Source organism: Carassius auratus, chromosome 30 (genome assembly GCF_003368295.1).
Source record: "Carassius auratus strain Wakin chromosome 30, ASM336829v1, whole genome shotgun sequence".
Taxonomy (NCBI): domain Eukaryota; kingdom Metazoa; phylum Chordata; class Actinopteri; order Cypriniformes; family Cyprinidae; genus Carassius; species Carassius auratus.
This window is the reverse complement of record NC_039272.1, coordinates 22074985-22087803: the sequence shown is the minus strand read 5'-3', so window position 1 is coordinate 22087803 and position 12819 is coordinate 22074985. Positions and strand designations below refer to the sequence as shown.

The 12819-nt window shown below is 37.1% G+C and overlaps 2 protein-coding genes across 3 annotated transcripts; one reads left to right on the top strand and one right to left on the bottom strand.

The window, feature by feature from the left end:
• Positions 1 to 180: 180 nt before the first annotated feature.
• LOC113049648 (flavin reductase (NADPH)) lies at positions 181 to 2539 on the bottom strand. 2 transcript variants are annotated; one of them, XM_026212172.1, is made up of 5 exons: positions 2393 to 2539; positions 1998 to 2148; positions 1095 to 1296; positions 816 to 980; positions 181 to 668 (listed from the first exon to the last, which is right to left on the bottom strand). In XM_026212172.1, the coding sequence occupies exons 2-5, from the start codon at positions 2130 to 2132 to the stop codon at positions 511 to 513; spliced, it is 660 nt and encodes a 219-aa protein (XP_026067957.1). In that variant the 5' UTR covers positions 2133 to 2148; positions 2393 to 2539; the 3' UTR covers positions 181 to 510. The 2 variants fall into 2 exon arrangements, with proteins under 2 accessions (XP_026067957.1, XP_026067956.1); XM_026212171.1 differs by having other exon boundaries at positions 424 to 668; positions 1998 to 2169; positions 2393 to 2476.
• Positions 2540 to 6957: 4418 nt separating this feature from the next.
• LOC113049647 (N-acylethanolamine-hydrolyzing acid amidase-like) lies at positions 6958 to 12414 on the top strand. The gene is made up of 11 exons (XM_026212170.1): positions 6958 to 7257; positions 8354 to 8518; positions 8619 to 8742; positions 8824 to 8914; positions 8988 to 9064; positions 9208 to 9380; positions 9535 to 9597; positions 9698 to 9764; positions 10017 to 10045; positions 11448 to 11514; positions 11880 to 12414. Exons 1-11 carry the CDS (start codon positions 7082 to 7084, stop codon positions 11889 to 11891), a joined length of 1044 nt encoding a protein of 347 aa, XP_026067955.1. The 5' UTR covers positions 6958 to 7081; the 3' UTR covers positions 11892 to 12414.
• Positions 12415 to 12819: the final 405 nt, after the last annotated feature.

Below are 12819 nucleotides of genomic sequence, written 5' to 3'. Positions count from 1 at the left end.
AAGAGTTGGAAAGGACATCACAGCACAGATGTGTTTTGTGTTGTGCAGTAAATCAACATAAACAAATATGCATATCAGTAAACTAATAATGATTAAAATGAGTGTTTTCTTCTTAAAAATGTGCCTGTTGACATTTAATTCCACAATCCATATACAGTATGTTTAAGAAGAAGAAAAGAGCACATGCAACTGTGATTTTAATTTCAATATCTGTTTACATTACAAAACATCCCAAACAATCAGCAACTTAATGTTTTATGGTTTAATCAATTATATTTTCTTGTAATTCTGCTAACTCTTCTTTGGTACTGAGAAACCTTTTATTTAACCTTTTAATTCTTCACAAAGTAATATATGAAAAGTGTATGTATATAAACATTATTAGCATATTATTTGACAGTCTTTGTTAACTGCTATGTGTAACATAAAGCCAGATGTACTGAATAAGTACTTTAAGTTACAATCTCTTTGGCAAGTGATATAAAAGTAATGATAAAGTGAAGTGCAAACTCATTTGGTGATGATAGCAACAGCTTTCTTCATCCAAGCATTGTTACTGAGTAGAGAGAGCATGAAACGAGCCACATCTCCTCTTGACACAGACTGACCGACCGGCAGACCATTTTCATCAGGGACAAAATAACCTTCATGAGTGAGGAACTCGTTGGCTTTAAAAAACAACAAGAAAAATAACAGTAAAACATGTGGTAATCTAATGGCTCTGCAGCAAAAGCAAACGTCCGATGATTAATTTGTCAATAAGCATTTTACATATATATATATATAAAATCATGTGTTTTATTAATAGATCCCACCTGTTGTTGGCATATTCTTCAGACCAGGAGGACGGACAACAGTCCAGTTTATGTCGTCAGTCTGCTTGAGAAAGTTTTCCATTTCATACATGTTGTTCAAAACACTTCTAATCATGGGAAGCAACATGAAGCGGATGAGATAGGAAGAATTGGAGCCTGAATCAGCTGTGAAAAATGTCAAAGCAATCCAATTACTACACCAGTCAAAAGATCAGACCAAAAATGCGGTGAGGAAAAGACCCTTTAGTTCTACAGACTATACATAATAACAGCACTTACGGTCAGTGTACCAAGAGGTCATGGTGATGATTCGATTTACTTTGACTCCACGCATTGCATTTAATGCTGCCTTCATAGACTGGGTGTAGCCAGTGACTCCGTAAAAAAATGAGATTGGAAAGCCAAGACAGGACAACACAGCATCCTGACCTTGGAAGTGCGGTTTCAGGCTGTCCTCTGAGAAAATGTCTGCTTCAACCACCTGTCACATGAGGGCATGCGGTTAAACACTTCATGGTTGAGGCTGCATGCTAGCTGTAAAATGTGCATCATCTGGACTAGAACACATGAAAAATATTATCTACATTGTACTGCCACAGCAGGCAGCTTAGTGTGAATCATCTTATTATTTGGAATTGCTGTGTCTGGATGACCGTCCTTAAAAATCTTTACTTCCAGCTCAGAAATGTGGGGATAGCCAATCATGTGATGATATCAACCCATAAATGAAACACATTGAAATTTTATGCCACCCTTGTGACTCTTATGCTAAATTAAGCTGTCTTTTTCAGTGGTACTCTACAAAAACTTATATAACAACTAAAATAAAATATAAAACAAACACTTGCATAGAGTATACAGTGCGTTAAAAAGTTACAATTTTCACCTTGGTGACTTGGAACTGATATTATTCCAATTCTAAACCAAACAGACAGAATTGTGCAGACTTTAGTCAAGTAGATAAGAAAGAAAATATGAGCTAAAGAATAGCTCAGACTATTAAAATCATGACGTTACTTCATATAAAACCATTGCAAAATGATGTTATTTCAGCAGCCCAACCCATTACTTACGCCTGGGAGGAATTCATGAACAATGTAACAAAAAGTATTTCAAAACTTCACTACGCTTTTCCAGAAACAATAACAATATATAACTTTAAGACTTCCCTCTACAATTCACCTTGAGGTTCTCGTGCATCAGCGTCAGTTTCGCCGTGTTTCTGACGACGGCCGTGACGCAGTGTCCCTGCTGAAGAGCCTGGCTGACCAGCTGCTGTCCGGTCTGACCTGTCGCGCCGAGAACAGCGATCTTCATCTTTATCTGACAGAGCCTAGAATGTGAGAAATGACGGCTGCCATCACAGTCACACTCGTTTGTACAACACCCCAGAGAACGTGTTAAAAATATGAACAGGGATTTTTACAGGAATAAGTTTAAAGGAAAAAATAGTTTTGTTTGCGCTATCTAGTTATCATACTAACAATTCAGCAACATGTGATAAACCAAAAACATCATACAAGGATCGCCAAAAACACATACAAGTAAAAAAAAATCTTAACAACAAGCAAACTCACTCTAAAATCGCTCCTGATGGTGTGGGTGGCAACGCAACAGTAAACACATGCACGCGCCTTCTGCTGTCAAACAGCTGCTGTTAGAACTTTCACTCTTTTGGACACGAGTGCGCATGCGCTTTCCACGCAAGCGTCCTATCCCTGTATCCGGGTCAAACCATAGACTGTATAAAAAGCATGTTTCTCAAAAAAGTAAAAAAAAAAAAAAAAAGGCTACAATACATTATAATTACAAATCTCTCATTCTGTTATCTTTTTAATTTTTTTTCTTCGTATCGGTAGTAAAAATATATGTTTTAAATAATCAACATTTGTTTTTGTAAATTGTAGTTATGTTATATTATTAGTTAAATTGTAGTTATTTTTAAACATATTTTTGTAATCTGTATTTTATAAGAATATATATATATATATATATATATATATATATATATATATATATATATATATATATATATATATATATATATATATATATAGGAACGTCTGGAATGAAGGTTGGGCCTCTGCCTTCTTACCCTCCCAATCCAGACCAAGTTTATCCCCCGCACAGGAAACCACTTCCACCAGGTGCTGTAGGAGGGGGAAGCACGGTCCAGTGCAATGCTGTCCTCATAGCCAAGGCAAGTTTATTTATATAGCACATTTCGTTCACAATTGTAATTCAAAGTGCTTTACATAAAAGAAGGTAAATAATTTAAAAAATAAAACAAGCAATTTAAAAAATGATAAAAAAAATATTTATTCAAAATGAATTTAAAACATTTTAAAATATAAAATGATTTGACATAAAATACAGTGACTATGTAAAATATATTGCAATCAGTTCAGACATCACACAGTGCTCATTCAATAAATGCACAGTTAAACAGATGAGTTTTAAGTCTAGATTTAAATGTGACTAGTGTTTTAGCACATCTGATCTCTTCTGGAAGCTGATTCCAACTGCGGGTGGCATAGTAACTAAAGGCGGACTGTTTTGTGTGAACCCTTGGTATTTCTGACTCGATCCTCTGAATCCTGGCAGGGGCATTCTGGATGAGCTGCAGCTGTCTAATGGTCTTCTTGGGAAGGCCGGTGAGGAGAATATTACAATAGTCCACCCTCATCTCCCCCCATGATGAACCTGGCACACGGCTCCTTACACTTTCGAAAGCTCATCATGTCTGCGAAGAGGAGTTAACACTGCTCAATGAAAAGTCACTGAGAACGTGAGATGGTTTTCACCTGAAAACACAGATGATTCGCTTTCCTGAAAGAAATGAAATCTGAGCGAAATAGTGCGCTGCACTCAGGTATTGAGAATGAGAAGTTGTCGTCATAGCACAAAGCCCCTCCCTCGATATCACGGTCTCCGCCATGTTGGAAGGATATCGGGCGCGAAACAGGATTGTTTACATGTGTTGTTAAGAGCAGGTTTTACCATGCCTGGAAGTTACTGCTGCGTTAAAAACTGCTCCAGTACCTCTCACGACACATATGGAAAACATAGGAACAATGGAATACAGTTTTTTTTAGGTTACACCGAGCGCAAAACAGCGGTATTTGGAGAAGCTCTCAAGCGGCACAGAGACCTGGACCATTTACCTCCATGCACACATATGGACATTGGGAATTATATATTTTTTGGTTTAAGTTACTACACAATGCAGGAGTTTAAAAGCCACAAGTCTTTGGAAAGTTACGAGGCTTTCTGCTGTGGCTGGGTCCATCTACAGCAGGTGAAGAAAACAGTGTTGCCAGCAGCCATATCACCCTGGAGCCCAAGACCGGTTGCCCACTGAAGCTAAGCAGGGCTGAGCCTGGTCAGTACCAGGGGGCAAGGAACTTGACCGGAAGTTGAAGTCGGGTGGGGGCTGCCATCTTTTAGCAGAACTTCACTTGCGTTAGCATTCCCATTGACTCCCATTCATTTTGGCGTCACTTTGACAGTGAATAACTTTACATCTGAGGCGTTTTAAGACTCCGTTTGTCCATTATTTATATCTAAAGATACACGACAATGTATAAAGGGCTTCATTACCTTCTATGTTACATTATGGCCCCGTAAAAACAGTTTTTGTAAAAAATAGGCTAACGATTGCGTCATAACCACTCGTCTCTCTGTCGCATTACCATACAGACAGGAGGAGAAGCTCGCAGGCAATTAACTTAATATGGCGTACTGGCGTTACATTTTAAAATACTATACAAAATAATTAATCAGAATACTTACTCCTGCTCACTCACGGCAAAGAACTCCCCGCTCAAGCTCGCCGTCTCTGCAAGATTAACGATGGCAGTTTGCACGCAGCCACTTAGAAGATTTACATCTGTCAGACAGTTTGCTGACGTCGTCAAGCTTCGTTTGAATCTGCGCGTCAGAAACGGAAGTGCTAAAAAACGCTAAAAATGGGCTTCACTTGTCTCAATTGAGTTCCAATGGGGTCGCTGTGTCCATTTCTTTTACTGTCTATGGTCAGTACCTGGATGGGAGACCTCCTGAGAAAACTAGGTTGCTGCTGGAAGAGGTGCTAGTGAGGCCAGCAGGGGGTGCTCACCCTGTGGTCTGTGTGGGTCCTAGCGCCCCAGTGTAGTGATGGGGACACTATACTGTCAACAAGCACCGTCCTTCGGATGAGACGTTAAACCGAGGTCCTGACTCTCTGTGATCATTAAAAATCCCAGGATGTCTTTCGAAAAGAGTAGAGTTGTGACCTCGGCATCCTGGCTAAATTTGTCCATTGGCCTCCGACCATCAGGGCCTCCTAACAATCCCCATATCTGCTGATTGGCTTCATCACTCTGTCTTCTCTCCATCAGTAAGCTGGTGTGTGGTGGGCGTTCTGGCGCACTATGGCTGCCGTCGCATCATCCAGGTGGATGCTGCACACTGGTGGTGGATGAGGAGATACCCCCTGACTATGTATGCGCTTTGAGTGTCTAGAAAAGCGCTATATAAATGTAAGGAATTATTAGTGTTGTACTGGCCAAAGTAAGTTTATTCACATGCGTTTTAGCGTATTGTAATTACATTGCATTTAGAATGACCAAAATGACAAAGTAATTAACTGCGACTGAACACTATTGTAACGAGATGTTCAGTGTATACGAACGTTTCCAACATGTTTTGATGTAGGCTAAAGCTGTGTATGTTTAGTTATAATTTGATTTTAACCCAATGACACATACTGTACCAGTTTTTTTTTTTGGACAAACCAGTTCTGGGTTAGCTAGGGTAGTTAAATGTGTGATTGCGAGATGTAAATGTCAGGGTTAGATTAAAGCCATTAACAGCGTGAATGCAAAGTGACTTACATTGTAAACAATATAATTCCCAATGTCCATATGTGTGCACTGAGGTAAATTGTTCAGGTCTCTGTGCCGCTATTTGGCCAATTAAATTGGAGGGTTGGTTTAGGGCTTCAGACATTCCTCATACCGAAAGGTGTTCCCATATGGTGACGTCACCACAGCATCGAAGTGAACTATGAAAGGAAACTGTACTGTACTGACCAAAGAACTCAGCCCTGCGATTCCGCCAGATCAGCTGCTTTGATTAAAAACTATACATTAAACTGAAACACAGCCTGAACGATGACAACATAATGTAGCTACATTTACTAGACTAGTGATCATCAAGTCCTTTTAACAGTTTATTTTACAAACTTTATTTTAAAAACTTCGCTTTTTCACAAAAGCTTTTGCTCTCTAGAAACCATGTCAGTTTCGGTTAAAAATATTTTAAGTTCAGGTGTTCACATTATAAACACTGAATTAATACCAGCATATTAAATTAAATTAATGAAAGAAAAATTATGAATGTTGGACTAAATATATAACAGGAATATAACAGCTTGACAGTAAACTGTTTTTACAGTATTTGTATGAATGTCCGTTACACAAAGACACACACGTACAGCCACTTTCTCCAAAATTGTTTATTTAATTTTGACAGAGACACAGCATTGCCTCATGTTCAAATCTAGATCATCATGTTTGTAGTGTGTTCCAGGGGATTAAAACGTACAATATATATTTTAGACCTAATGGAGTAGGCTAATAGTTGATAATAATACAGTAAGTAATTGTAAATGTATAAAGTTGCATTATATCCATATAAATCATTATATGGCTTGGACCCTCAGTTCCTAAAATAATAAAATAAATAAGTTAGACTAAAATAGCAGTTGCAAACGATAAAATGCAGGATTTTAACTGTCACACTGATGATTTTTGCAGTGGATTGCCCAACATTGCGTTGTTTTATTCCATCTTGACTTCTCTTTCGTTGTTAGTCCGTTTCTGTGTAAATTTGGAATGTTCACTCCAAAGTCGCGGCCGCGCTACCGCAGCGCCACCTAGCGGCTACCCGAGAAGCGTCAGAGTTTCGCCTCAGAATGGCTAGATTAATCGAAACTACATTTATACTTTCAAAAATTAATCATGATTAACAGAACCTTTATTAACAGCAAACCTTTACGCGTAAAGAACTTTTATTGATTCCACACGACAATAAAACAAAAAGGGACTTTAGTTTTAGTTAGGCACCACCTATAAACGCCAACCCCCTCTTCTGGCTAATATGTTAGTGTGTCACAACAATCACTTTCAATTCCGTTTTCAAATACAGAAGTTGGACAGAGTGTGGAGTCTTTGGTTTCCCATGTTCAGAAGTCACCACCAGGACAGCAGTGTTGAGTATTCACCATGAAGCTAGAGATTTGTCTGTTCTTCGGAGTGACAGTTTTCTGCGTATCGACAGCTGATTTCTCTCCTCCAGTGGTAAACATCAGTCTGGACGTGCCTGCCTTTCAGCGATGGGCTCCTCTGAAGAAGCTCTATGACATTGATTTCTTGAGAAAAGCCGCAGCTGAAGTCATCGAGTAAGTATCAGACTGTCTGATAAACGCACGCACGTTACGAGAACGTGTTAATTTAGTTTGCATTCTTGCAATCTTGACCAGAACCAGGTTAACCATGAGATCATTTTACCTAGCTGACCAATTTAAGTGATGAAAATAAAGCGCTGCTGACATTCCCCTCTTTTTAATTTTTATAAAATATCCGGTCACTCGTTATTTTAAAGTCCATTTCTCGCCTGAATAAACTTCTAATTTGTTAGGAACCCGATTCCAAAAAAGTTGGGACACTGTACAAATTGTGAGTAAAAAAGGAATGGAATAATTTACAAATTTCATAAACTTATGATTTACTCACAATATAATATAGATAACATATCAAATGTAGAAAGTTAGACATTTTTAAATGTCATGCCCAATATTGGCTCATTTTTTATTTCATGAGAGCTACACATTGCAAAAAAGTTGGGACAGGTAGCAATAGCAATAAGAGGCCTGAAAAGTTAAACAGCTGGAGGACCTACAGTTGAAGAAGCCTGTATTAGACAAGAATGGGACAACATTCCTATTCCTAAACTTGAACAACTTGTCTCCTCAGTCCCCAGACTTTTGCAGTGTTATAAAAAGAAGAGGGGATGCCACACAGAGGTAAACATGGCCTTGTCCCAACTTTTTTGAGATGTGTTGATGCCATGAAATATAAAATCAACTTATTTTCCCCTTAAAATTATAAATTTTCTCAGTTTAAACATTTGATAAGTCATCAATGTTTTATTCTGAATAAAATATTGAAATTTGAAACTTACACATCATTGCAATTGGTTTTAATTCACAATTTGTACAGTGTCCCAACTTTTGTGGAATTGGGTTTGTAGTAATAGTTAGTAAGGTAGTTATTTAGTTTAGATATTGGGAAGGATTAGGGATGTAGAATAATATGTGCTTTATTAGTAATAATAAACAGCCACTATGGAAATAAAAGGCATTCCAATAAGCACCTAGTTAATATAGTGGGAATTAGTCCCTATACTTAAATTCTACTATATGTCTTTTAACTTTGTACAATTTGTTTGTCATCACCCTAGATCCACATTTATGTCTTACAAACTCTCTTTTGCAGCTCAACTGTTCCCGAATGGGTTCATGATGCAGTTAAACCTATAGTGAAGGCTCTGGAGAAATACATCCCACAGCCGTACGCTGGAGAAATACAGGGCATTGCATCCTTCTATGGCACTGACATTGCAGATATTGTGCTGTTGAACTTTGCCTATGAAGTATCTGCGTATGTACTACACTTTTTTTGGCACAGTAGCTTTTTTAAGTGTTTTAGTCGTCAACTTTTTTCAACATACACAGTGGCTGCTTTGCTTTTTGTTTTATAGCTTTTGCACCAGTATTGTAACTCAAGATACAAAGGGCAATATATACCATGGCAGAAACCTGGATTATCCCCACGATGTGCTCAGAAATCTTACTGTAGATGTAATGTTTATTAAAAATGGAAAGGTATTATTAAATGATATATTACATTGTTTACATCATTATATTATATTATACTCTTCAATCTGCAAAGTCATTTCTCTCCAGGTGGCATACAGAGGAACCACTTTTGCTGGTTATGTTGGGCTGTGGACAGGACAAAGCCCCAACAAGTTTACAGTGTCTGGCAATGAACGCAGTAGGTTGATTTTTTTGGAAGATATGGTGTGGTGAATTTTGTGGGGTTTTAATTTACATCTGTATTTCTACAGGAAAGGGATATTGGTGGGAGAATGTAATTTCAGCAGTTTTATTAAAAAGTTCTCCAGTTAGCTGGCTAGTGCGAGAGGTGAGAGAAACAAAATATATATCAAATTCAAAATATAATTCAGAATTTCAAAATAGATTTACTTACTGATGCAAAAAAGTCTCTTGGACTGTTAAGAGATGGCTTTTGCATGGAAGAAATCTGTATATTTTGGATTTCTTAAGACTCTTGAAGAAGCTGTGGATTTCCAGGATGCAGTGTTTAGACTGGCCAAGGTGCCGATCATTACAGATGTTTATTACATTTTGGGTGGTGTTCATGCTCGTGAGGGTGTAGTCATAACCAGAGACCGGAGCGGACCAGCTGACATCTGGCCTCTTGATCCACTTCTTGAAAAGTAAGTACCAACCATCAATTTTTAATTACATAAATTAAAATGTAAGACATGAAGTGATGCCAGTGCACCGCTGGCATCTCATTCATATAATACTAGTGTTTTCCTAATGGTTTATACATTACTAAGCCTCTGATTTTACTGTTGCTTAATATAGCTGGTATAGAGTCGAAACCAATTATGACCACTGGCTACCTGCCCCAAAACGAGACGACCGAAGGCAAGCAGAAAATACAGTTTTATCTGTAACATGAAAGCACAAATGTGTGATTATTGGACAATTTAGGGATTGCTTTTCACATTTCCTAGTCTTTTTTCAGAGATGTGGCCATGAAAGCACTGAATGCCACTGGTCAAAACCATATTAGTATGGATTCTCTTTATCAGGTAAATGTATAAATCCATTTTGTCTGCCTATTATTGTCATAGGTTTTGCCATTTATTTCTGTCCTACATTGTTAATGTACTACAAAATGTGTCCTTGTTTGTTATTATTATAGTAATTTCTGGACTTAGACATTAAAAAAAGATGAAACTTTAATGAGACTTCACTTGTGTTTTTGAAAGCATGCTATCCTATAACAGAATTTATTGATTTATGTGTTAATTGCATGATCATTTTGTTTTTCATTGTTACAGGTTTTATCCATAGATCCAGTATGTAATAGGTAAGGTGACAAGTAATGCAACATTTCACCTATCACATGATATTTTATGATTGTGTAATTGCCTCATGTAGAGTGCTCATATCTCATATGTGGTAACCAGTAACACAAACATAAGCACACTTCCTCCTCATGGAGGTTATAATTTTAAAATCGAATAATGCAATGCAGAATTTCCTGGAGAGTCTGCAGAAACCAGTCATGTGAAGCTCTGGCCTATTCACACGTACAGCTTCACAGACACTTATTGTTCAAGCCACTCAGCTGTAAATTAGAACAGTCCAAGCATTGATCTTTGTTGAACTCTCACCCTGTTTCATGTCTGGTCAACAACTCAACACTGATTCTCAAATCACCTAGATATACCAACTTACTATTGTTTGTCAAGGTTGATATATTGTCAAGTGGTACTGGTGGGTTCTTTGTAACCATATGATGACGATGACTTTCATTTAGCAGACACTTTTTTCCAAAACAATCTCCATAAAGGGACAAAAGCAACATTTTTAATAATGCTTTATTGCAGATTTACAAGAAAGCTATTTTGGAAACAAGCTAGAATAGAGCAGAAATACAGAGAAGAAAGAGAAGCTTTGCCACCAAAATGCCCTCAAAAATGTGAAATATGCTTTTCTTCAGTTCACCCCACTCATGTTCTATAGGGTTCAGATCAGAGGCCATGCCAAAGCTCCATTTTGTGCAACTGAGCATTTTTGTGTTGATTTTGATTTGTTTTGGATAATTGCCCTGATGGAAGATCCTCTGGCAGAAAAAAACAGGCCCACACCATTAAATATCCAGCAGTATTTTTACTGTGGGCGTGGGATACTTTTTATCCCTGTTGGTACTTACCTGGTGTTTTTTTTTTTTTTTTAAGTTTCACTTGACCATAGAAGCCAGTGCCATTTGAATTCATATCTAACAAACTAAATTTGGAGTTGGTTTTCGGATGAGTGAGGAGAACCCTCACAAACAAGTCTTTCTGACCATAAGACTCAACTGTTTCCTACAAATCTCCAGCTTGGAGAGTCTTTGACCACTCAAGCTCTCCTCCTCACCATGTATTAGGACGATAAAGACACATGTCCTCTTCCAGGCAGATTTGTAACATCTTTAGTTGATTGGAAACTCAATGCTTTAGCTCTTTTTTACAGTCACTTTCTATTTTGTCAAGCTCAACAACCTTGTTCTGCATTTTAATCTTGGGTTTCACTCCTTGTGAACTTTTTGAATGAAAGATCAAAAGGATAAACAATGCAGAATTATTTTCACTGCCGCCTTTGCTGATATTTAACAAAGGTACCTATATTAGTGAAGGGGATCTCCCCACTGTATAAGTGTCTTTAGATCACATTATGTTATAAAGCTTTTTAATGTGAGTATGATCATATGACATTCCTTCCAGGATCACTGTTTATACAACCATCATGAGTGCTGCCACTCCTGAGAAGTACAAAACAGTTGTCAGAGATGTAAGAACAAACCATAACACTACATGATTTTGAAAACAGATTTTCATTAAACATATGCTATCATGTTATGTGGTATGCTTTCATGATGTCCAGTTGGCTGGTTTGGTAATATAAAACAACATTTCTTTCATAATGTAAGAGGGTGCTATGGCTTTTCTGATTTGACATTTTGCAAAGCTCTAATGACATTAGTCTGTCAGATTTTACAAGGATCATCACATGAATTGGTTGCTTTTCTATGCTTTAGAAACTTCTGTTTCTTACAATCATTTGTGTTGTAACAGTGTCTGTTCTGTTTTAATACTGACATGTTTTCAGATATTATTTTTCTTTAAATAAAGTTAATTGTCTATTTCTGTTTACAGATCTGCATGTGATGGAATAACTCGTTCCCTTTACCAGCTCAGCCATAATTTCCACACAGCTTAGTTCTGATCTACTCATCAACTTCTGCTTCTCTTCTGCTTTTCACAATGGAAATGAGTTGTATTTTAATATCTAAAAAGTAGGGCTGCAAGATAAAAAGCCTACTGTATATCCTATTCCAATAGGGAAAATACTTGATTTTTTTAGTTGATGACTTGAATAGCTGTATTTGGAAAGAATCGTTAAAAAAAATTACCAATATCAGCACGACTGCAAATGTATAACTGATTTTAATAACTGTTTAACAAATAAGAAGTTAATATTAAGTGACTTAAAATTAATAAGAATAATATTTTAGTTTAAGGGTTTTGCTCTATTTTGTCAACACACAAATGTATACTTCTGTAATATATTAAAGCAAGCCCCAAGAAATTGTTGTTTACAGTGAATTTATAATGGAGCACCTTTATTATACTGCATGCATTACTGAACATTCATGAAGATGTACATTTATACATTAAAAAATAAGATGGACTCTCTCTCTTCTATGTGTAATACACAATTAAGCTGAATACAATAGTAAAATAATTGTTAATTGTAATCAGCGAAGGCTTTCTGGATCTTGTGCACATGTCAAAATCACAACTAGAAATACTGTCACCTCAAATGATTTATGTCTTGCATTATTTTGGATTAATTACATATACTTCACACAGCAACAACCTACTTCCTTTAGCATTAGCATCCTTTAACATTAACCTCCCGGAACCATGAATGTAGAAATACGTAACAATTAAGACTTTTAATAAAGTCTTTAAAGAAAACAGTAATAATCATGTCGATGTGGCAGTGGTACGTCTATCCTGTAGCCTGGTTATGAAGATGGGTGTCTCTCAGCAGTGAGGTCCATACCAGCTAAGATTTTGGAAGCCTTAGTGA

Coding starts and splice junctions, on each gene's coding strand:
- LOC113049648 (XM_026212172.1), bottom strand. CDS start 2,132: ATGAAGATCGCTGTTCTCGGCGCGACAGGTCAGACCGGACAGCAGCTG. Junction 1,297..1,997: donor TGATGCACGAGAACCTCAAG/GTGAATTGTAGA, acceptor CTCATGTGACAG/GTGGTTGAAGCAGACATTTT. Junction 981..1,094: donor GACCTCTTGGTACACTGACC/GTAAGTGCTGTT, acceptor CATTTTTCACAG/CTGATTCAGGCTCCAATTCT.
- LOC113049647 (XM_026212170.1), top strand. CDS start 7,082: ATGAAGCTAGAGATTTGTCTGTTCTTCGGAGTGACAGTTTTCTGCGTA. Junction 8,519..8,618: donor TTTGCCTATGAAGTATCTGC/GTATGTACTACA, acceptor TTTGTTTTATAG/CTTTTGCACCAGTATTGTAA. Junction 9,598..9,697: donor CCAAAACGAGACGACCGAAG/GCAAGCAGAAAA, acceptor GTCTTTTTTCAG/AGATGTGGCCATGAAAGCAC.